Raw genomic sequence first — 24844 nt, 5'->3', positions numbered from 1 at the left:
TGTTTTCCTTCCAGGGACAATTCTAATCTTAAACTATGAATCCCACAAAAGAATTCCTGAATGAAAGCTGCTTTCTGTCCAAAACAAGCCCAGGGATTGCCGCTCCCTGTAGGTTTTGAGATGCCCTGTTGCAATCACTGAATTCCCCATCCCAGCTCAACCACTGCAGTTCCTCACAGCACAACAGGGTGGGATGGGGTGTGCACAGCATGAGGAAAACTCACCTCTTCTGCTGAGGTTCAGCAGGAGCTGATGGCTCAATGTTGTTAATGCAGGATAAAACCTTACTGTAGTGTAAATGTTATGTGGGTGTTAGCTGGTCCTCTGCAAGGGGGGGATGGCAGTGCTGCCTTTGCTCATCCATTGGAATACTTCACTCCCCTTCAGTGACTCCTGAGCTACTTAATGAACCTCACAAGCGCTGCAGAAACTCCAGCCAGGCTGAAACCCCAAAGCTGCCAAGCCCCCAGTAAGAGCCATTTTGTAACCCATCATCCCTGCCTTGTTCCTGGGATGTGTCTTTGCAAGGAATGGTACCCCTTTCAGATTGCTGACTATTCTTGTCTCTCTTTGGGGATCAGTAGCAACAAGAGATATATTAACTCACTTCATGCCTTCTTTTGACATTGCAAAAATAGAAGCTACATTAGCATTTTTTGTGAAGCTGAATTTAAACTTGTCTTCTCTGCACTTTTACTTTGGTTGCTGTCATGATAAAATGCTTACAGTGATTCCATCTGACAATGAACAAACCAGGAATCCGAGGGACATTTAGTGTTAGGAACCTTCCAGGGAAGGATTGTAACAAATTAGCAGTGTTCTGAAACCTATTATGATCTGGCTATATCACCTTCATAGTATTTGGCTGATAGTCCTGTATTTGTAATAACCTAAGACTGATGAGGAAATAAAAGATCTGCACTGAAAAATTTATAGTGATGTATTTGGGCATTCAATCATTCCATTGCAGGAAAAGAGCTGCCTGAAAGGTGCTTCTTGTTTGTGAATTGCTCTTCTCTCCTGTCATTTCTCTCTACCGTTCTTATAAATAACGCTAAGTGCAGCCTTACTTTACAGCAAGTAGCTTCTTCCATGCCAAGTCTGACAAATGGGTTTCATGTCTTGCTTGTTTTATTTTCCAGCATGTTTCAATAACTGGTTTGACAAATAACTGCTTTCTTTACGTTGATTTGTAGTCCCATACAAGTCAGCTATGTTTTATGTTGACAGTGCGAGAAGCAAAAAACCTCATTCCCATGGATCCAAATGGACTTTCAGATCCTTATGTTAAACTGAAGCTCATCCCTGATCCTAAGAATGAAAGTAAACAGAAAACGAAAACCATCCGTTCTACTCTGAATCCGGACTGGAATGAATCATTCACATTGTAAGTTTAATGCCTTTTAATGAAGTGCCTGTGTACGGGTTGATTCTTTTATTTCAGTGTTGCATTGAACATTCCTCTGTTTCTGTCCTTTTTAGTAAATTAAAACCCACAGACAAAGATCGACGGTTATCAGTAGAGGTCTGGGACTGGGATCGAACAACCAGAAATGATTTCATGGGATCCCTTTCATTTGGAGTGTCAGAGCTTATGAAAATGCCCGCCAGTGGATGGTGAGAGTTCTGGAAAGAGGAGAGAATATAACACATTCCAGTATTTTTCTTCAACATAATCAATCTGGTTTGGAGTTTGTCGCTGTAAATGCACTGAAAATGCAACTAAGCCTAAGAAACAGATTATTTATGACAAAGGAGGATAAGAAAAGGAACGTTTTTCTTTGGTGGTGTTCATGAAGCTTCTGCTGTACACTCAGTTCTGTGTACATGCTCTTGTGCTAAGACTTATTTTTATCATGAATATGATATATTCATTACAAAGTGTATCATGTTATACATAGCTCTGCAAAATCAAAGTACATGGGAACTGATCTTGTAAAGTACCGTCTTATGTCCTAACAAGTAAACTAGGGATAGAACTCATCACATTGACTCAAAAAGTACCTTTTGTCAATTGCCTGTGGCTGTAGAAGCACTGGAGACAAAGGTTCTTGAAGGTTGATGTCTCCCATCATACCCCAGGATGGTGGAATTTCCTTCTCCGTTAACCTGCCTTGGCAGATAGTTTTGGATTAAAGTTCTAACATTAGGTTAAACATCTTCTGTTTCTGAGTTTGCTTTAGATCTTTCAAAGCAGTTCTTCACGTATCTGTGACATTGATACAAACCACACTTCATACAATTAAATCCCATGTTAAATCTAGCAGCACTTAAACTGTGCAGTGACTGTTGTTTTCTCAAACGTTCCACAGGTACAAGCTGCTGAACCAAGAGGAAGGTGAATATTATAATGTTCCCATTCCAGATGCTGATGAAGATGGAAACGCAGAGCTCCGGCAGAAGTTTGAGGTGAGGATTAAGCACAGATGGGTGCAACTATATATTACATGCACTTTCCACTGTATTACCAAAAAACCCCATGTATTACAAGACACATTTTAGAGTGCTGCTGTTTCTGTTGCCTGTGACAGCACTATGTGCCTTTGGGTTTCTTGGAGGTTGGACCACATGGTGTAATTCAGTAGTTGTCCCATTTTTTCTGACAGTTCGGCTTCTCTCCCCTGACACTTGTGAGTTGGTATTTGAAAACCTTTTTTTGTCAAGAATATGTAATAATTTCAATGTCTTTTAATCCTTGCTGCAAAATCTGCCAGCCCTTATCACTCTCATCTCCATTAGTTGACAAATTAAACTATCAGAAACAACGGTATTTTAATACTTAGAACGTTTCACACTAAATGCTTTTTCTTCTAAAGAAAATATTTACAGTGTTAATTAGTGATTATTTGGAGCCTCCAAACCTTTGTAGATGTGAGATTCTGACAGCTTTTATGTGGGTATGGAATTTTGAAGGGTTGGAAGTATTGCTGGCTACGTACAGAAAAGAAACACTGAAGATAAAGCGATACTTCCCGCAGTCTTCCTGCCTCCTGCGGTGCAGATTGGAGTGGTTGGTAGTCACAAGCATGGTCTCCCTGTGCCACGCAAAGGAATTGCTTCTTAATGAGCAGACTTAGCCAGCAGGTCTGCCTCTTCTGGCAGCTATAGCCAATATTACAGCAAAACACTTGCTGGCCATTAAAGCCAGCAACAGGAAAGGTAGGGCTTGGGAAGCGACGTGTGTTGCTAATGTCTGTGCTGGATTCAGCTCATCTGACCTGACTGGTTTTCCCAGCTGCATACACAGCATTGAATTTGAAATCTTCCAATCTACACTATTGTTTTCCTTTTTTCTGGTCGAACATTTACAACTCTGGTATAGCTGTTTATCCAGCAAGTAATTAATGTACCTGTTGTGCATAAGCGAACACGCCTGTACCTTTCAACCTGAAATGGCAATTTCTTATGTTCACCATCAGGCAGAATTCTACATTGTTATTATAAAAGATGGGTTAACCCAAGAAAGTGAGGAAAAACGGCACATGTTCAACTTTCAAGAAAGAAAAAGAAAAGGTGCATCAATTTCTTCTGAACACATTTGGATCAGCTACCATATTTTTGTCTGCAGCATGAACTATGATTTCTGTTACACATTTGAGAAGTATTTGAATCTCCATTCCATTTTCTTTTCTTTACAATTGTGATCTGACCAGTGTGATTTTATTTTGCTGCACTAGGTCATTTTCTAGTCAAGATCATATTCACTTTTTATCCTTCCAAAAAAGAATAGCTTCAAAAATAATTCTTTTCACCTCTTCCACATCTCTGTGCAGTATACAGAGTCTGGAATTGGGTGGATATGTGTATGTTGGTGATAGAAGTATAGAAATCTATCTATTATTTTCAGGACAGAGGCAGCACAAGGACAGATCACTACAGTTGTCTATTTGAAAATGTCAGCTATTATATGCAGTATGTTTGCATATTGAATTTACAATCTCTTAGGTTATATTCTTAAGCCTACTGTAAATACACTGGTTGCAGAACAAACAGTCAGGGTTTATCCGTGTCCTGCAATGAAGTAGAAATCATGAGAGGTTGCATTGTGTAAAGCTACTGGACTGGGTCCCGGAAATGGCAGCTTCATATGGGGTCAGCTCTGCCCCAGAAATAATTAGTCTGTCTCAGAGTGCAGTTAGTTCAGCTTCAGCACTGTGTATTTGAAGCTTTCCCTCTCCTGCAGGTAGCCTGGTTGGTGCGATTTTAATGGTCTGAATTAATCAAGGAAAGGGAATAGGTTTTCCGTGAACACAGTGTCTCCAGCAGTATCATTTAGAGTTGCATAATGAACAGTTCTAAAACTTAGTGATGATTTATGGGAATACTGGTAGCCAAACAAAATACGTGATTATAGCTAGACCGAGGCTAGTACAATGCAGTGTTACATGGTAAAAGGGTTTAGGTTCAGCCTCATGCTCTCCAACATATACTACTGTAAGAAGGAAGAGGGGGAAGTAGCGCTTCCAAGTAATGTTCATATTTGGTTTCGAGGGGGATTACTGTTATAGCTTGTAAAAATAATCATCACAGATGTCTGAATGGTGGTATTTAACTTATTAGCTATTCTGGTATGGCACATAAGTGGTGCTGACTGATCATCTCTTACATTATTTTTCTTATCATATATATCTTGGCTTAAATAGTCATTTTATTTTAGGTACCCTGTACTAAGGAACAAGTAGATAGTGCAGAGAAACATGCTGCTATTTGTGATTTAATCATAGAATTGCTTAGGTTGGTGAAGACCTTTAAGAGTCCAGCCACTAACCCAGCACTGCCAAGTCCACCTCTAAGCCATGGTGGTGGCTTTAAGCACTGCATCTACACGTCTTTTAAATCCTTCCAGGGATGGTGACACAACCACTGTCCTGGGCAGGCTGAAACTTCTGAAACCAGTTTCTGGTCTTAAAATAGGTAAATCTAAGGCATCCTTAAACCTGACTTTGCCCTTTTGACTCAAGTTTAGAAACTTACTTAGTAGCTCTCCCAGAGCACTTAGGAGCTACCTCTCATTTAAATCAAATGTAAAGTATCTGCCTGTGTCTGCGGTTCAATGGGCATCTTTAAGATTTGGCCTCAAGCTCTCACTGATTTCAGACTGTTTACACAACCCTATTGCATCCCTCTCGCTCCACTTTAACAACCCAGACTTCTTATTTAAATGTGCTTTTTTAGTCACACAGATCTCATTGATATGCTGCTTTACTGACTGGACCTTCTGGCACAGATGCTTTAAGTCATTTATTCTGTGTAAATCTACCATCAAATAACTGTACAGGATTATAAATAAGAAATAAATAAGAAATTGAAACATTCTCTTCATTACATTTGTAATTGAACAGTAGAAACTATTTGTGATGAGAAGTTTTCTCATGGCTCATTCTGGCAGTTCCAAACCAGACGAATTAACACCTGACTTGCACCCAGTAGTTAGAGATCCTAGCCAACAAATGGGACCAAATGTGGAAAAGAAAGAGGAGGATTAAGTAGGATGGTGCTTTCATTAATGGAATCACACAGAGACCTCACTAAGTAGATTTTTCTATACTCTGTTATGTATTACCATACAAAGTTGTCTGCTGTATAGAAATGAAGTTACATTGCCTGTAGGTGCAGTGCACTGTTTTCTCTGCAGCAAATTGTAATGAATCTATGTTCTGGATCTTGCCCTACAAATCAGTTATCTGCTCATTTAGCAGTACGATCAAATCTGTCTTCAGTGATTTATAGATGATACATCATTATTAATAGTTAGAGGTAAAAATATACTCCTGTAGGAAGTGGAGGCAGGATAAAATCTGTCACTGTTTTTCGTTTGGTTTCAACCTTGGGGTGTGAATTTTCTCTCCGGAATGGCATTATTTGTGGCCATCTCAAAATGAAACCCTGCTCTCAACAGGCATATTCAGAGTAATTGTAGCTGCTCCGTAATTGTCCATGCTGAGGTTGCCATGGGAACTCCCAACATTCCCAGGTGGCTCTGTGGACTCAAACCAGCAAGTCTTTTAACCACAATATCTACTATTTGTTATATACTTCTTATAGTATTTTGCCAGTCAAAAAAGCAGAATATTGACATAATGCAACCTTATTGTAGTTTTCAAACCTGGCTCTGATCTGAGCAGTAATTTTTGCCATTTAGAGCATTATTCCGTTATTTTAGTTGGGGAAATGTGCAAATTCTAAAACTTTTGTTGTGCAAAGTTTTTTTTTAGTTTGCCAAGCCCCGTTTCCTGTAATTTGCTGCTTAGCAAAGCACTTCTTGGTACTTAAATAGCACCTTAGAATAATAATAGAATAGCGTTTAAAAGTAGGCTGGTTAATTCCTGTCTGTCCCCTTCTTTCCACATCACCGTCACGGAAAATGCTATTAAAAATAAAGCAGCTGTTATGGTCCATAGCAGTGATTTTTTTTTACTTAGAAAAAGAGCAGAGTAGCTGTAATTCTTACATATGGATACATTTACCAAGTACAAGGTACATTAAGTGATGGGAGCAATCTGAATCGCCTCAGTCAGCTTTAGTATTTAAGGTGACCCAAGCACGTTGTTACGAGGGAATAGGTTAGTGCTCATATAATCTTAAGGCATTCCATGGGAAAGTACGTAATGGTTCTCCTGGTACATAGTCTAAAGATGTCAGGCATTTTCATTTGCTCTGATTATTTCCTTTACTGTAGCTCTCTGTGTGGGTTTCAGTAGAACAAAATCATTCCCCTAGTTTCTGTGGGAGAGCTCAGACTGCTGTCCCCACTGTAGGGATCCATATGGGACCATTCTGGTGGACCTCAGGATGTGCTTCCTGGGGACGTCCATCCACACCTACTGCTGCGGCTGCTAGCTTGATTAGGATTCCAGCTAAGACATCAAGTGCACATGGCTTTTTCTGGCAGTGAGTTTTGTACCATTCCATTTAGTGAAATGAATAACAATGAAATCCCTCCACAGTACAATGGCATTGTCCTGATCAGTATGTTTTCTGCAAATTACCAGTGAGTGTTCCTAAAATCAGGTACCATTTCCATCTGTTAGCTGGCACCGTGGGCCAGATCTATGAACCTGTGTGTGGTAGGAAGGCCAGGCAGGGTACCCAGGGAAAGTGGCCATACTGGTTGTGCACTGTATTTCCAGTCTCCCCTTTCTGGGATTGATTCAGCTGCTGGATAAACCATCCAGGAGCAGCTCTTATTTATTATCAGGAAGAAGCTCTTCCCTGTGAGGGTGCTGAGGCACTGGCACAGGGTGCCCAGAGAAGCTGTGGCTGCCCCATCCCTGGCAGTGTTCAAGGCCAGGTTGGACACAGGCGCTTGGAGCAAGCTGCTCTAGTGGAAGGTGTCCCTGCCCATGGCAGGGGTTGGAATTGGATGAACTTTTAAGGTCCTTTCCAACCCAAACCATTCTGTGATTCTATGATTATTGTCCAGTTGCCTGATGGGATAATTTTGCTGCCAAGAAGTGACAAGACCCAGCTTTGCAGTGCTTCTGGACACACCGCACTCTTGCTTTGGCCGTTTTCAGGTTACGCTTTCAGAAGCTTTGTGCAGTGGAATCACTGATGAAAGCTGTACAGAAGCTAGACCTGTACTTCCCTTTTGCAGATTGAACAGATCAAATCATAACAAGAGAAGGAAGAGAGATCAGAGCAGGATAGATACATCTGATAATTGGAAGTGTACAGTCAGTGGTGACATTTGGTTGACATCTCAGTGCTTCTAAACAGAGCTATTATTATGATCCTAAAGAAAATGTCTTCTAAAGTGCCTTAATATTGTAAATAGAAGAACAGGGACAGTGTGCTTGGGCATCAGGCTTATAAATGCCACTAATTGCTCCAGTGAGGCAGGAGCTGTAGGTGTTTCCACTTCTGGTGTGCTATAAACTCTTCCAGAAGCAGGGCAGGATTTTGCTCAACCAAACTTGTGTGTTAATCCTCGTGCAGACTTGAACAAGTAGCTTATCTCAGTCTGTATGTAAAAGCCTATCTCAGTCTGTTGCATAGGAAGCTAACACGTATTTACACCATCAGTGTCCTCTGTGGCAGCACAGGCAGTGTTAAACGATGCTGGAAAATTGCCACACATTTCAAGGCACAATTAAGGCTTTATGATGACTTTCAATGTTAATAGTCTAACACTAGAGAAACCTCTTTCATTTGAGCATCAGTGCGTCATTTCAGTTTGTTTCTCTGCAGGTGCTGCATTTCTTAGATCTTTAACACTCCCTTTAGTAGTATTTCTTTGAGAGCAGTTTGGGGTGGCTCTGTTAGAAAGGAGAAGGCCAGCGCTTCCTCATTAATCTGGCATTTTTCTGGTAATTCACAACAGTTCCAGGTCAGAAGGACGCTTTCTTCCTTTAATCAATGTCTGTGACATCCTAGAGCAGTTTCAATGCTGAGCTGGAGGCTGGGTGAAAGTGCTTCAGGTCCATAGGCAGGGCTTTGGCAGACAACTCCAGGGACTCTTGCAGTAGCTTCTGAAGAACCCAGTGAGTTTTCTGATTAAATATGGTATTTTCACTCAGTCCTGTAGAGGAGCTTGTGATTTTGTTAATGTGTGAGTTAAGTTCTTCAGGTCTCTGCCTAAAGCCTTAGCAAGGGCTGTGAAAGACATTTAAGTCTTTGAAGGCTGGCAATGGTTTTTGTCCTTATCTAACCAATAGCATTCCCATTGGGAAGCAATCCCTGTAACTTCAGGCAGGTCAGCAAAGGTGACAGGGGAAAGAGAATTAACATTGCTGACACTTCAGGTTGTAAACAGAAGGATTAAATTTACTTTTCAGGAAACAGGCACTAAGCTGCACTGAAATCATGACCAGCCAAAATATCACTGGCACATCAATACACACTCATTATGTATATAGAGAGAAAAAGATGAGCTGCTTTTTTTGGCCATGGCACTCATTCCTATTTTTAAATTGTGCATATTTAATCATTAGAGAATACTTTGCAGCAGCATAGAGATGCTGTTAGATGACTCCATCTGTTCTATGCTATAGTTTGGCACAGGGAATTCCCATATGCACTTATCTGGAGGTTTCCCATTGAGTCATCATATCTGAAACTAGAGAACCTGAAATTTCCTAACCAGATGACATACATCTCTGGTCTCAGTTTGTATCAGCTTGTGATCTCTGTAAGGCTTTTCTCAGCCTGTATGTTGTGATTTAAGGTGAAGAATGTAGAAAATCATAGTGACAGCAGGGATTTCTTCATCCCATACATAAAGGTTAAATGTGCGTCTCAAAACAAGGCCAAACCCAATCAAACCTAACTTCTGTGCTGTCACCCCTCTGCAGTGCTTATTTAGTTGTGAAGAGCCCAGCCTGCACACATCTGTGCATTCATGTAGCTTCATGCATTGCAGTGGTTTAACACATTGCAGAGTGTTCCATGCATGAAGTGTGTGTATGCACACGACTGAGGCTCGCACTGAAGAGCAGCTGCGTGCAGACCACTGTGCTGCATCGTACTCTGTACTGGCAGGGTATTAACACCATGGTTTCTCTTCTGTGACTTTTCTGTGTAGCAGACGTGTCCATTTCCGTATTCTCGCTGCTTTGATTTTGCTTACTTCTGCTACTAATTGTTGCTGTTCTGCTTTGCAAGCCCTTTACTAACCAAGCAGTGTTTCTCCCTTTCCTGTCTCTTCCAGGACTGTCATGTAAATATCCACTTCTTCAAGGTAGTTTTCTCCTTGGTGTTCTCCCACACCTTCCTCTCCGCACAATCCTCTTTACCAGTGTTTGAAGTTGATTAAATTCACTTTCATTCTCACCTTATTTTAAGGATGCACTTGTTATTTGCCCAGTTTAAGCTCTTCTAATGGATAAAAAAATGAAATACGCATCTTCTATGATTTGTCATAAAGTACTCCCTGGATCCAAATTTTTCTTACTCAAACCTCAGCAGATGCCTTTCCTTCTGAAGGAATTAGTTAAATGAATGCCACCTTCTCATGGAAAATGGAAAATGGTGCATCTTTAATTTGAAAGACACTCATGGAACTTTAGCTTCCACAGATCTGATAATGCTCATGTTCACTGTATATTTCAATAGATAAATTTACATAACATAGCATGTATGTTTTATGATACAATATACTACATAATATACTACATATATTGCTGTATCTTGGTTGGAGTATATTATATCATAAGATATTACCCATATGCACAGTTGCTCTGATACCTGAAATACCAATTCACCTGTCTACTTCCCATTTTCCTTCTTTCACTAATCACCGCATCACTGAATTAGTGCCGTAAAAGGCCCACATCAGCATCGAGAACGTACGTGTGTGAACTTTTTGTTGCATGTATCTCTAACAAATCCTCTTGCTTTATTAAGGCAAAAAGGTTACTGACACAAATCCTGCTTTCAGTTTCGGACATTGGTTAATTACAATTTAAACGTCATTTGAAGTTCTGTGATGTAAACTGTTTCAAGAATCTGGCAATAATTGAACCCATTATCATCTTCAGATAGTGGTTTTGCAATTTAAGTTGACCTGAAGCAGTTGGCATCTTATAGCTCAAAGCTTAAAATACTTAATTTAAAAGACACATTTTATGATTGAAGAGATGCTGATATCATTAATGCATGATTTTACCAAATGCTTTAATGCTGAACCAGAAAAACAAAGAGTATTTGTCATTAGCAAGTATTTCCTAGTGCAGTAATCATTTGCCATGCAATCAGTAACTTATTTTTTCTTAACCTTGATTCTTTATCTGGTATCTTTATCTCAGAAAAGCCTGTACAGAAGAGGACTACCCTCCCTCAATGCTTTACACCTCTTCTTACTTGAAAGTAAAATGGCATGGTGGTTTCATTGATGAAACTTGTTTAATGCAGGGAAGTTACAAGTTTCTCTGTGTAAATGTATTTTAAACCAGAGCAAATCTACCTTGAAATAACACCTCTGGGGTAAACATGAAGTTACGTCTAACATGGTGTTGATCGCTTTGTTGTAAAATACAGACCTCGAAGTGCACTGATACAACTGACAGGATCCTTGGTCTATTTGTGTTGTCACCAAAGAAGTGTTGCCAAGAAAAGAGAACAGTTTCCTACAGCTGCTTCCTAGGCAAAATTCATGTTTAGTCCTTGCGAATCATAAATGTGAATACAAAGAAAGTGGTTCTGATGTGAAGAGGAGACTTCCATGGGATAAAATGCTGCTTCTTTATTGTCTGTCTTTTCTCTCTACTTTATTACCAATCCCCGTTCTGCTTGCTGCTGGCAGTGACTTAGCATCACTAACCTGGGCTCAGAAGCATCACTGCATGCTGCATTCTGCAGGCTAATCGCCACTGACGTTAGCATGTCTATGGAAATGATTTTGTAAGTAATCAGTTTATGTGGGACGTCTGGGGAGGTTGTGTTCCCAGGATTGGAATTGAGAGGAAGCAGCAGGAGCTGATGAAGGAGGCAGGCTGTGTTCCCGAGGATAGGGTAACCCTTTGGAGCTAGAAGCCAGTAAAATGTGCAAACATGATTTTATAATATCACAGCAAATGTGAGAATGCAGTGAACAAGGTCCGAGAGCAGCAGCACTTGTTTATGGAATTACCAGACATGGGAAGCATCACGCATTTCTGCTGCTTTTGTTCCACCAGCAACGTGTATATTTAATCAGATTATTTTCTTAACATCATGCAGAAAACACCTTCAGCTTTGTGTGTGTGCCTGTGTGTGCTAAATAGTTTCATTGGATACAGAATCCCAAGGTTTTAAAGTCGGTCGTGGTCTGCAGTGTCTCATGGCTGTAGTGTTCGGTGGCCGAGATTTGCACTAAGTTCAGGTAGAACTGAAGTCATTGATGATTATTTTATATCAGAATTTTACTCTTTTTAGCTATATAGAAATGAGTTTTATGCTTAAAAGCAAATTCTACACTCCAGGCTTTTGTATTAGTGAAACTTCGCAGTAATTAGCATAATTAAAGGATGAGGGAGCATATATAAAAGCAATTCTCTTTCTGTCACTTAGGGATTTGCTGTTCTAGCATCGTATTTGTTGTCTGGGGTTTTTATTACTGCTACCGCAGGATATTTCTGCAAGAATTCTTGAATATTATTCCTAGGCAGCCTCTTTAATTACATTTCATGTCGTTAGACACTGCTCTGTTGCAGGGGATGGCGTGTTTGGCAATAAAAGCAGAAAACAAAGTAGACTCAGGTGGCCACAGGATTATTAAACAGATTAAACATGTTGACAGTGCCAAATGGGAACCTGGGAGCTCTTCCCTCTCTGATTTCACTGCTCACAGCCAGATATCCGCTGTCCAGGGCAGTATCCTCTGAAAATCCTATTCTTAAGGTAGATAAATCCCTTTTCATATTACTCTTTTCCATAGTCATTTGACTTCATTGTCTACATTTTCTAGGGGATATAGTTACCTTAGTCTTGAGCCTGGCAGATTTGGGCATCACTTGGAAATCATCTATTCAAGTACCTCATACAGTTTTAACTTCTATATAGCAACATAAATAGCATTTAACAAAGGGATGAATAGGGAATGAGGTTATAACCCCCCAGAATAAGCAGCTCTGAATGGCGTATTAAACTATTGTCCTTTAGGAGTCTCTTGCTGCCTTTATCGTAAGTAAACTCCCATTGAACGTGACGTTGAGCTTGCGAAAGTAATTTCTGCTTGGAGTAAGAAACCACACGGGGTCAGTAAAGAACGTGGAATAGCTCCCGAAGCAAGCGGCTGGCAAGCTAGAGTCCGGAAAGAAATGAAATCGGGCAAAGTGATTGTAGGTATATATTTAGAAAGACACAAAGCCGTTAAATTAAACTGCTGTTTGGATAAAATGCAGCATTCTCATACTTTACTCAAGGTTTTTAACTGGAACCGAGGACTTTTCCATTAATCAAAGTACTTAGTCATTTGCTGCTGTGCTGGCGAGCGCTGCCTCTGCTCACCTTTACGGTGCTCAGTTCATCTCTACCTCAGGAATTCCATGATTCCCTGTCTTTCTGCCTCCATCATGCTCATCTTTATATGCTATCTGCAAGTAATGGACCTCAGTGGAAAGCTGTGAGTCACTGAGTAGAACAAGCTCATCAGTTTTGTGAGCCTGCAGGGTGTTAATAGAGGCATGGGATCCAAGTACCCAGCTCCTGCTAGGATTAGGAAACGTAATTCTGTTTTACTAATTGCCCAGGACCCTTTGGTTGACACACCACTTCCGTTATCTGTAATCCAAATTCATTCAGGAGCACCCTGATACCATCGTTCCTATGTGATGAGCAAAGCAGTTTAGCACAAGAGTGGGCTTCAGGAGTGCGTTTCCTGTGTTCTTCCACATGATTTCTGCAGAAAGGCATTTCTAATCCTTTTTGTATATGGCACAATTATTTTTTTCAGGCAAATCCTTTAAATGAACTTACTGTTATTAAACAAAGGGTAAATATGGCACAGGTTTAATGGGCAGGAGGAGAGGAAATGAGGGGGAAAGTAAACTAAAGACATAAAATAGTCCATATTTAACTCCCAGGTAGAGTGTCATCACCCTCCCCATTTATATTTTTATGAAACATCCTGTTTGCCTCCATGCCTTTTTAGTAGCAATGAAAATGATGAGAATTCTTTTCCTAGCTACTTTTTCAGTAACTACTTCAGCTTTTGAAGTAAAAAAAGTAATTTCCATTTTTATATATTGCATTATGTCACAGTTCACCATAGTGACATGGCTGTCATGAAAATAAATGATAAATGAGTGCATATAAACAGCATTCTGCTTCTTTGCCTATATTCAGTGTTCTCGCTGCAAGGAAGTCTTGCTAGGATGTAATTTCAGCAAGGAATACATGGCTGAAAAATGGTCTGTATAAACCTTGTGAATCCTCAGTAATGCCTGTGGTCCAGCTCATCACTCCAGCACTGGTGTGTCTTGCTGTACTGCCATGTTTTTTGTAGGCATCCCAGTCTGCTCCAGTCTAATCCAAGTATGCTCCTTTCTATACGGGTAAATATGTGTGTGTATATATTGAGTGCAATGTGTTCCTGTAATTTAGTTCATTAGTTAATTTGTTCTTGAAAGGAGCAAATAAGAATCAGTGAGAGTGCACAGCGGGATGGGACAAGCCACGTGTTGCTGTCTTCTTTATGAGCATTTGTTAAGCCAAGGAAAGAAGCAGAAAAGTCTGAGACTGCGTCTTTTGTTCTGTTTCATGGGAAATTTAGTGCAAAAGCATCTCCCCTGATTGCTCAGCGCATGTTTTGTAGGGAAACAGCTAAAGTGGCCAAGGAAGCTCATTCCCCCTGTTGACTTGTAACAGCAATGACATCAGCTCAGGCTGGAGCAAGGTGTAGTGCTCGTGCTGTCCCCACCTTCATTCGAGCTGATGGGCTGCTAAATCATCCAGAGCTTAGGCTCTTTCTCTTTTCTGTTGTTTCCATGACTACAAAACTCTCCACTAATGAATTATAAGCTTGCATTAGGTTATGGTATTAAGCTTCAGACTCAGTCTGGTGAAGTATTAGGTCTTGCTGGGGCTTAGAAGTGGGCTTTCTCATTTCAAATTCTCAGCATCCTGATAATTAAGTTGTATAAACTAGGAAATTGATAGTCCTTCATAGCATCTATAATTACATGGAATTGGAAATGCAATAATCTAAGAAACAAGCTGCCACTATGATGGAGAACATTTGGTGAATGGGAGGTTTTTTCCTCCAGATTTGACTTGTAATTTATTGCATTTATTTACTTTATTAAAGGCTTGCTGATAGCTCAATGTGTTGATCAAAATCCCCAGTGAGCTTTCATGACTGGAAACCTGAATAGGGCTTTTCATCCTTCAAGACTTGGGTAAATTATTTCAGTTTCTCCTTTTTACATCCTTGGTATGAGTTTTGCCAGGTCTGTCAGTGACAGTATCTACAGTTCATCTGAGATCTGAGCTGCTTTGATGCTTCTGGTGTAGAGTCCAGGTAGTGACAGACATAACCGAGCGTTGGTTTCATACTTGCAGCGGAAGCCTCCTGGGCTGAAGTAGTGAAACTGGAATGTCACTGGTCAGACTGTTCTTTCCTTCTTTCTCACCACCCATTTTGCCATTTCTTCAGGTGGTGCACAGAGTGTTGCCTGCAGGTGTGTTACGGTTTGGGGTTAATTTAAGAATTAGGAATAGAAACATTGGGAACAATGTGAGCTACTGTGAGATGGGTTGTTCCATCATCCGGTGACATGCGAAGAGCGTGTTGGGGTCTAATAAAGAACTGGTGAGAACCTGTTGCAGTGTGAGAAGCTGTGATTTTGTCAGTTTTGCAGAGGAATTGGTTGAATTGTGGCAAGAGGACACAGATCTTGGGACCCCAGATAAAACCTGCTCAGTCAGGCCTTAGACTGCTGACCCTCACGCTATCAAAACTGATTTTCTGGAATGGAGACTGAAGCCAGTGCTGCTTTGTTGTCGCATCCTTCATTTGCTATTTACAGCTGAATGCCAGAGCAGCCAGCGCTAGGTGGAGTCTGCTCTAGAGAAGGGGAGGGGATGCTGATGTGTGATGCAGAGCAGAGCTGTGAGTCCCCGGGAGGCTCAGCTGCTGGGAGCAAAGCTTTCCATTTCTTTTCCCAGTAGGTGTCAGTGGAGCGAATCGGTAATGATGAAATGGGGCTGTTTCCATGTCGAAGTTGTGTGTGCTGTATGTGTGTGTACCTGCACGCAGGATGGGAAGTCAGCAGCGTTGTTTTCTCTTTGTCACTTCCTCCCCTGGAGAATTTACCAGAGATCTCCCCGTTGGGCATCTTGGGCTTGCAAAGAGCAAGTTGCCTTGACAACCGAGAAGTGCATCCTCTGGTGAGCTGCGGATTCCCTGCCTTTTGTTGGCTGCAGTATTTTTCCATGGGAAATGATGAGGGTTTCTCCCTTCTGGAGCTGTGTTTGAAGGGTGCTGGGGTGTGGCAGCAGGTCTGGGCTGTTCTGGAACCCTGCGTTGGTTTTCCGCATGGGAACAAATCCGGTGTTAGTGAGCTGACTGCAAGAGATAAGGAATAATGAAGTTGAGCGATACAGGGTGTTAAAGCACTAACACCATGATATGTAACTCATTGCCCTAAAGAGACTGAAAGTAGGAATGCGGATTGTGTAGACTGGTTTTTAAATTCTTCATGAATTTTATTTATTTATTGGCTAAAGGGGAAAATGACCAATTCAGTCTTTCTGCTCTGGAATCTTACGTTTCTGAACTAGAGATAATAACCGGAGGGCAGAGGAGCCAAGGTGCGCATTTATTGTTTTGCCCCATTACGTTGTCTTCACAGTAAAAAATCAGACAGAAAGTTTTGAAGAGACTCAATGAGAATTTGCAGTTGAAAATTTAATGCAATAGTAAACTACTATTCCCTAAATCACTTCTTTTGCTTCTTTGCACCACACTTCTCATTAGGTGTTGGAGAACTCATCTAGAATCATAGAATGGTTTGGGTTGGAAAGGACCTAAAGATCATCCAGTTCCAACCCCCTGCCATGGGCAGGGACACCTCACACTAAAACATCTCACCCAAGGCTCTGTCCAGCCTGGCCTTGAACACCACCAGGGATGGAGCATTCACAACCTCCCTGGGCAACCCATTCCAGTGCCTCACCACCCTAACAGGAAAGAATTTCCTCCTTAGATCCAATCTAAACTTCCCCTGTTTAAGTTTGAACCCATTACCCCTTGTCCTATCACTGCAGTCCCTAATGAAGAGTCCCTCCCCAGCATCCCTATAGATACCCGTACTAATATCTGTATCTAGATACAGATATCTAGGAAAATTGCTACACTTGAATTAAATGTGCAGTAAAAAACCAGTTTTACTGCACGACCTGAAGTATCATTTCCAAAAAGCACATAACCAAATGAGAGACTCTGCAGTGTAACACACTGTACCTTCGTAACACTCCATGGAGGAGTGAACTTGGGCTGAGTATGTGAAGTGTGTCTCACCTGTGGTTTCAGGGTAAACGAACTGGCCGAGATAAGGTGCGTCCAAACCAGAGGAAGTAAGATGATGTGCATGTCTTGTTTTCTTCCTAGATTAACTCTGCTGCTACCATGCAAACTAATTTAGCTTTAACATACAGTTTTCCTGGTTGGTTTGCTGCAAGCTGGCTTCAGTGTAATGATGTTGTGGGTTCATCAAATGTATTAAACCAAGCAGTTGGAAACTGAAAATTAATCCAGGGCCTGGAATGCCATCTTCAACGTCAGCAAGTTTTGATATCCATGAAAAGCAAAGGTGGATTCAAGTAGGATTCTGCTATTTTCAACTTCAGTCTTGGTACAAGAGGCAAAATATCATTGCTCTTTTCCAGTAAGCTTTTATGAATCATTTGCATTTATGTCCCTTCTGTAGCTGCAGAACTGGTTTTGCTCCAGGAATCGGGAAGAGTGTGTTGGTTGCATGGCATTTTTTCTCTGCATTATCCAAGGCCTATCAAACTCATGGTACAGCTCACTGAGAGCATGTTAAAACATTCCCTGTTCTTGACCTTATGAGAATACACATGTACTGCAGCTGGCTGTGGATCCACAGACACTGGAATACCCCCTGGGTCTCCTTATCCCTCTGTGATTGGTCATGTTGGTGAATCAGCATTCCCAGGAGCTCTGGAAATCACTTCTATCCCCGATCTGTCCTGGGTTTAGTGTTTAAGTTAGCCTTAACAGAGCATAAGCCTTAAATAGATTCTTTTGCTTTCTAATAAACAGTAATGGTCTTCATCATGGGCAGTCGTGGGTGCAGAGGTGACAGTAAACCTAACGATGTGTGCTTTTACATGTAATCTATGTGAATTAAAATGCCTCAGTAATGTAATGTTTTGTCTATTATATGTATTTTCATTGTGCTTCTCTCCCTGGCTGTATTTTAACAGTAGCTTTGAAGTGCCTGAAATACATAAATTCATTTTTATGTGAAAAGACAGCGTCCATGTTGAGAGATGTTATTGAGGTATTCAAAAACCTGAGGGAAATATCTGCTCAGCAAGTTATTTCCCAGGCAGGTCATAGGAAGAGATTAACATTTCTCTGTATGAAGAAAGTTTGCAAGTCAACACCCTGTGTATAAGGCACGACATTCATTCACGTTGTAGGTTTTCTGTAAAGAAAATGCTGTAGATCTGCTGGTTTTAATGTAAAGCAGTTTTAATACTTGGAAGACATTTTCCTGATCCTTTGGTCATAACCAGACATCATTAGCTGAGTTTCTGGCATACTTTTGTCTTGCCCCCTATTCTGCGTTAAGTTCTGTAATGAAGGGCAAGGTTAAAGGCTGTCCTTATATCCATCAATGTCAGTTATTACTGATGAGTTGTGACATCTCTGCTGAGTATAGAAACTTCCATGAAGCTCATAAGAGATGTTTGGTTTAGGGTTGTGCTTCAGGGTGAACTGAATAACATGGAGTATACACAGCAGCTAATTCTCAAAGACAGGTAATAAATAACAGATCTTTCAGGGTTTATTTCTGCCCCCTCACAAACTTGGTGGCACAGGTGGTAGCGTCTGTAATGGCTTCCCTATGTTTATCTAACTTCATTTCCATGCCCATAGCTTAATTTTGCTCCAGTATCTCTGTAAATTCTTTTAAATAGTACTAAGAAGATGACAAAGTGATGTGCCTGGAGCTGAGTCATAATTGAAACACATTGCTGTAGTGTCTTGGGAAGCTCTTAATGCATCATCTATGAAATGCCTTGATTTGGATTATTATTGTATCCTGTATTGTATTGTATCCTCCTGTTACATGCTTGCCAGTGGTGAAATTCCCACTCTGCTTTTACTAGGACCTTAAGCCAGAAGGCAGTTACAGGAACTCACATCTAAATGTGAAAAACTTTCCTGAGCACGCTCATGATGTGTCCTGGCTGAAGGGAAATATGGACCTTTGATAAGGGTCCGATAATTTAATAATGTAATAATAATGTTGTTCTGAATTACACATTTTTTGACCAAGCTGTGGACAACCTACCCAGTGTGTTTAAAGTCTAAGAAATAAAGCTGGTGTTTTCCATTCAGTGCCTGACTTGGAACTCAGTGAAAAGGTGGATATTGAAATTGCTTCTTGTGTCTGAGGAGCAGGATGGTTTTTCTGAGATCCCATATATGAGAGCATCACAAAGGCATGGCCAGCAAAGCTCTTTCTTTAAACTATGTCTTCATCTTGTACAAATAAAGGATATTGGGGGTTTTCTTCCTTTTTTTGTGCTGCTTTCATGCAAACAATGGTGATGGAAGAAATTGCACATTTTAAGCTGTATTGCAGTTTAAAAAAGAGAGATCACAATTGCCAAAATTCATATCCCAGGTATCAGACTGTCTGCATTTATAAAGCTGAAGGAAGAATCATCCAGTTTGAATATGCTTTTCAAGTGACACGTGGTTATTCTATCAGAGGATTACCTGACATTACTGCCTGCAGTAGCAAAATACTGGAGTCCATGGATCAAGTCTCCCCTTTCAATCTTAATGGTTTTAAACTTGTCTGTGAAGGGGAAAGTTTGTATCTTCCAGTTTCCAGCGAGGCTGCCAAAGGTATATGCCAGGCCAGGCTTCTAAGATGATTTATTGCATGACTTTGAATAAACTTTTCTTTCTGTGAGTTTCTTTGTAAAACAGTGATAATACACAAATACTGTACTTCTGCAGTGAGAAAAGCAGTTCTCCTTAAACATGGAGCATATGTCAGTGGCACAAAGTAAAGTGACCGTATTAAAAGTGATTTGCCAGACACACTAGATAGATGGGGGGAAAACGCTTCTATCCCAAAGGCTTTACTTCTGCTGGTATATGGGATTGTTTTGAGAAAAAGAGGGGTATTATGTTGTAGCCTGCATTGGCTTTTGGTGAGTCTTACTTTTTCTCTTCTTTTAACTTTGAGATTTGAAATGCAATTTACTTGAACAATTACATGGTGTCTTAGATGAAATACTGAGACTGTTGCAACCTTCTGCAAACCAGACTCTGTTGCCGGGGCAGAGCCTTTGTATGTAATATTTCCCTTGCTCCCTTTTCCAGATCAACACTTGATTGAAAATCAAAGTTGATTGTGTTGCTGGTTTGAAAGTGGCCATGTTCATCTGCATTAATTCTCATGTGTGGGTTTTTTTCCTAACGTAGGTAATTTTTCGTAATGCATGTCAAAGATTCCCTAACTCTTGCTATGCAGTGATGTGAAGAATTACATTTTAAAAGAGAATGTGTTGAAGAGTGTTTCTGCCCTGAAATACCATCTGTAGATCGTAGCATGACATTTTGGAAAAGCATTTTTTGTATTTCCAAACAAAAACACCAGATAAGGCTGCGTTTGGCATGAAAATGAGTGATTTCTTTTTTCCTTTGGCTTTGGTTTTCGCTTTGGTTTTGCTCTTCTAACCAGATATCTGCCTTTATCTGGTTATACATGAACACAGTTTCCCACTTCATTCAGTGGTGTCAAAAGTATTGCTGGAATGAGTCTTTGAAGTTGTGTCTGTGTAGCTTTTGTTATGCAGCCTTTCTCCTGGGAATGCCACCTCAGATCCAGTGATCTTCAGTTCTAACCTTCACCCGGTGATCCGTTCTGCCAAGGAAACTGGCTGCTCTTCTCACTTTCCTGTTTTTGTGTGTGTATGTGTGTGTATGTTCTTCAGAAAGCCAAACTTGGGCCAGCTGGTAACAAAGTCATTACTCCAACAGAAGACAGGATCTCAAGTGTGCCATCCAACAATCTGGACAGGGTGAAGCTGACAGACTTCAACTTTCTCATGGTTCTTGGAAAGGGGAGCTTCGGGAAGGTAGGAATGAATTCTCGATAGCTCTTCAGTCACATTCTTCTTTTTATCTTTCTGTCCTTGAGGAAGGATGAATTTATAGATCTGTAAGAAGCAAAATCCAGAGCCAAAAGGATGTGCGTTTTTGAGGGAGGATTTTTTAACATGGAAAAGGGTGATTCCTTAAGGACTAGCGGGCTTCAGTTATGATTGGCAGTATAAAAATACAAGCACTCAGACTGTTGGGCAGGATGTAAGAAGCATCCTTTTAGATCCTCACTTCTTGGCAGTTTCAATGAAACCAAGTCTACTTTTCTGGCTTTGCCACCTAGGTCTCTGCCACTTCTGGAGGTCATCAACATTGGTAAGGCTGAATAGTGGGGGAAAAGCAGGAATAGCATACACGTATTTGAAATCTGGTAGTTCAGAGAAAGGGCTGCTGGTTTTCCTCTCTATTCAAACAAGTACTTCTGTGATAAAGTGCCCTTTACTGAAGAAGTCCCCAGGGACTTAACATTTTATCAGCCCTTTTGGCAATGTGCCTGCGATCAACCAGAGGGGTTTGGCACAGGCTTTGGCTGAAATGACTGGTACAGCTCATTGCAGTGGGTGAGAAATGATGGTACTTTTGGAGTTTTGATCAAGTTAGTCTATACCATTAAAAGGAAAAGCTGGATTGCTGTCTATACAAATCTTCGGGCATATAAATCACCTTCTCTCCTTGGCAGGTAAGGAAGATTTTCACCCTTTTGCCTCTCTTTGTGCAGGTGATGCTGGCAGACAGGAAGGGGACAGAGGAGCTCTATGCAATCAAAATACTGAAAAAAGATGTGGTGATTCAGGATGATGATGTTGAATGTACAATGGTTGAAAAGCGAGTCCTGGCGCTGCAAGACAAACCACCGTTCCTCACGCAGCTTCACTCTTGTTTCCAAACAGTTGTGAGTGAGCTCTGTCCTTCTTGCAACCCTGGCGTTTTCCGTACTATGTGACCGTGGATTTTATCAGTTCAGTAACTTTTATTATCATCCAACCTATGTATCATAGATTCTGTACATGGAAATTGGTGAAGAAAGAGGTACTGCATGTAATTAACACTTTGTGTGTTAAATACAAAACCTAGGTTTAATTACTGCTCTTCATACAGTAATTCAAGCAGACCAATGTGACAGTTCATAAGTTAATAATGTGTGCTTTGCTAAGGCAGAGCCTTAAGCCCAAATTCCCAAAGGTTCCTAAATGCTTCTAAGGATCTGAGGATGTAACTTGAAAAGTCTCAGTGGTTGTTATTATATCATGAGGTGATAGTCATGAATCAGTGTTGGTGGATTTAATTTAGTTTTCAGGCACACCAGCACAGAGGGAAAACACTGGGTTGTTTCCTTCCTTCTTTATGAATACTTGAGATGGACGTTGCCCCACCACACTGCAAAACATCTCCCAGGGACAGACTGCAGGATGGATGTGAGGGTCCAGCGGCACCGTGCCAGTCTGTTGGATGATATGGAAAGCTGCGTGGTAGAGAGTTGGCATTTAGTGTGCTTTTGATTTCCAGTGTGGGCATGGGTGCACACCCCACCAGTAGTGAACTGGCACCAGATGTTCCAGACTGCGTAGAGGTATTTATTCACAAGAAATCAAGGCTCTTCTTGGCTCACTTGTAGCCATCTTATGATGGTTATGACAGTGGCATTGTATTGGTGCCTCAGGGCTGTGTTGTCACTTGATGGGGTGATGGAAGGACACGTTGTTTTTCCACTTGAATATTCCTTATCTTTTACGTCTTACATTGTTGATGCCTTTTAATCTAAAAACAAACAAACAAGCAACAGGCAGTTAGTTTGGATGAATAACATTGTAATGTTCCACAAGCAAGCCACGCCATCCCGTCACCATTTCAGAGCATAATTGTCTGTGTTGTTAGAGGCATTTTCAAACTCTCTTTAATGTCTACAAATCTCTGAGCAGAAAATGGCCTCAATGCAGCAGATTTGCAGACATAATTAATCACGATAAAACATGAATGTGGAAACTATTGCACTTGGTAATTCTTGCTTGCTTGCTTTCTTAGGTTTTTGCTGCCTCTATTTACAATATGAAGATACTTATAAGAAGTCCTAGTCAGAAATAGACATATATGTATCTCCCTCTAGTTCTATATATAACACTATTAGTAGCCAAAAACCTACTATTATTTTCAGCAGTAAATGAAAAAATCACTTTGTTTGTCCTGTTTTTCTTTTGAGCAACTGTGTTTTAAATGTAAAATCTTAAAAGTATAAATGTCTGGTGTTTTCTGGCAAAGGGGAATGGAGGAAAAAAAGTGGGGTTTTAGTATTGACAGTATCACTTTTTGTCTTATCATGTACAAGAGCAGTGGAGCTACAGAAGGCCTAGATAAATCATTAACACCTTTGCCTAATTTACTTCATGTTTTCCAAAGTGTTGAGTAGTTTGCACTTGGTGTTACGAAATATTCTGGAGGCTTCATATTAGCTGTAAAAATGCGGTATTGTGTGTGAAGGAAGAGGCATAAACTGTGGTCGTAGGGAAATTGATGATTTTGGTTAGTGCTTGTAGATACGGGCTCCTATTTTGCAATAACACAGTTCCTACAAAAATCTGAATTTTATAAATCAGATCTACCCAAAGGAACACTTTGCTCGTGGCTTGTCTGTTGGACCCAGCTTAGGAAATCACAGTTTTGTAATGTATGTTAATAATCTGAAATCCTAGGTACTGGATGATGGGAGACTTTCAATCAATGAAGGAAAGAGATTGACCAAAAGCATCTTACTAATGAATCTCTTTCCCATCAGAATATTGGATCCAGACTTTCCTACGAATACTTCAGGATAGTGATTCTGTCCAAAATAGCCGAAGGGAAATGGGAGGAAGCCAACAATCTGTCTTCCATAAGTGGGAGGAAGACTGTTAATGTATCTCATCTGCTGTCAGGATCATGGTATAACTGCAGAGGGTAACGTTAGGTGGTCAGAGTCACCCACTCTAAATCACCCATGTTTGTAAACAGTGTAATCTTCCAAAGTCACTCGGAAGAGCTCAGCTGTAGTGCTCTGAAAGCTGGTGAATAGACTTACTGCTTGAAGTCTTACTGTCTGAAGGTCACTGTGGAAAACACGCCTGAAGTGCACCCAAATATGTTATGGTTGTGTTTGATTTGAGATACCTGGGTACGGCCTTTAAAAGTCCTCACTGTGCAAGAACAATCTCCCTCCGCAATACTTTTACTGCCATCTTCCTCTAGCTGAAATACGTGCCTGCAAGAGATTAATATAGAGTCACTTGTAAAGGTTCCAGATACTTTTGTAAACCCTGCACAACTTTTCTTCTTGCCTCTTTGTAATCATAAAAGAAGTATATGTGAATACCTCCCATCCTCAAAAGGAAAACTTACTGGGATGGATTAGAAATGGCCTCAAAGCAAGAATTTTCAACCATCCTTGTTTTTTAGATATATATATTTTTAGAGAGTCAGATTTTTCATACAGAACTGCATGTGAGTAGTTATGGGAACCGTTGTAGACTAGTATTATGTAAAAGTACATCACTAAAATTGGCAAGATCAAGACAGATCTCATCAGTCCATATACTCTTGCTGGTTTTACAAGACATTCCACTTCCATTTCCTGACCTATCAATTTTGCCAGAATGTACAACCAGTCCTAATAATCTTATAAAGCATTATAATGATGTAGTAGTGACTTTTTTTCCTGATTAATGCTTATCTGATATTTTCTGTAATGTATTTATGTGCATCTTTAATACTTTATCCTAGGACCGTCTCTATTTTGTTATGGAGTATGTGAATGGTGGTGATCTCATGTATCACATTCAGCAAGTAGGAAAATTTAAGGAGCCACAAGCAGTGTGAGTGTTCATGTTTATATATTTAAATCATGTCATCATCTTAATTCTACACAGTAAGAGGATTAGGTTTCTTCTGCTTGTCAGGTTCAGTATGAAGTCAAGGCTGGCCTTTTGAATTGTGTTTTTTAGGCCCCAAAGCTGAAATTTATGTTAAAAATTGCACACACAGACCAAGGTTAGCTGTGCCTTTCTTTTGAAAAATAGAGCA

General features: G+C 40.5%; 1 protein-coding gene across 5 annotated transcripts in view; it reads left to right on the top strand.

Moving 5' to 3' along the window:
* The window catches only part of PRKCA (protein kinase C alpha), a 160788-nt gene that overhangs the window by 117153 nt on the left and 18791 nt on the right, over nt 1-24844 (top strand). For 3 of the 5 annotated variants that reach the window (XM_057418673.1, XM_057418670.1, XM_057418675.1), the window contains exons 6-12: nt 1231-1387; nt 1483-1617; nt 2313-2409; nt 9650-9679; nt 20626-20769; nt 21513-21686; nt 24545-24636. In XM_057418673.1, the coding sequence (XP_057274656.1) occupies nt 1231-1387; nt 1483-1617; nt 2313-2409; nt 9650-9679; nt 20626-20769; nt 21513-21686; nt 24545-24636 (829 nt within the window). Of the gene's footprint in view, nt 1-1230; nt 1388-1482; nt 1618-2312; nt 2410-9649; nt 9680-16951; nt 16976-20625; nt 20770-21512; nt 21687-24544; nt 24637-24844 lie in introns of all 5 variants that reach the window. The other 2 variants (XM_057418671.1, XM_057418672.1) reach the window with 2 other exon arrangements.

The sequence above is a fragment of the Pezoporus wallicus genome, unplaced genomic scaffold, assembly GCF_028554395.1.
Source record: "Pezoporus wallicus isolate ANWC-B61680 ecotype Strahan unplaced genomic scaffold, APGP_CSIRO_Pwel_v1 contig_3710, whole genome shotgun sequence".
Classification (NCBI taxonomy): Eukaryota; Metazoa; Chordata; class Aves; order Psittaciformes; family Psittacidae; genus Pezoporus; species Pezoporus wallicus.
This window is presented reverse-complemented; position numbering and strand designations above follow the sequence as displayed.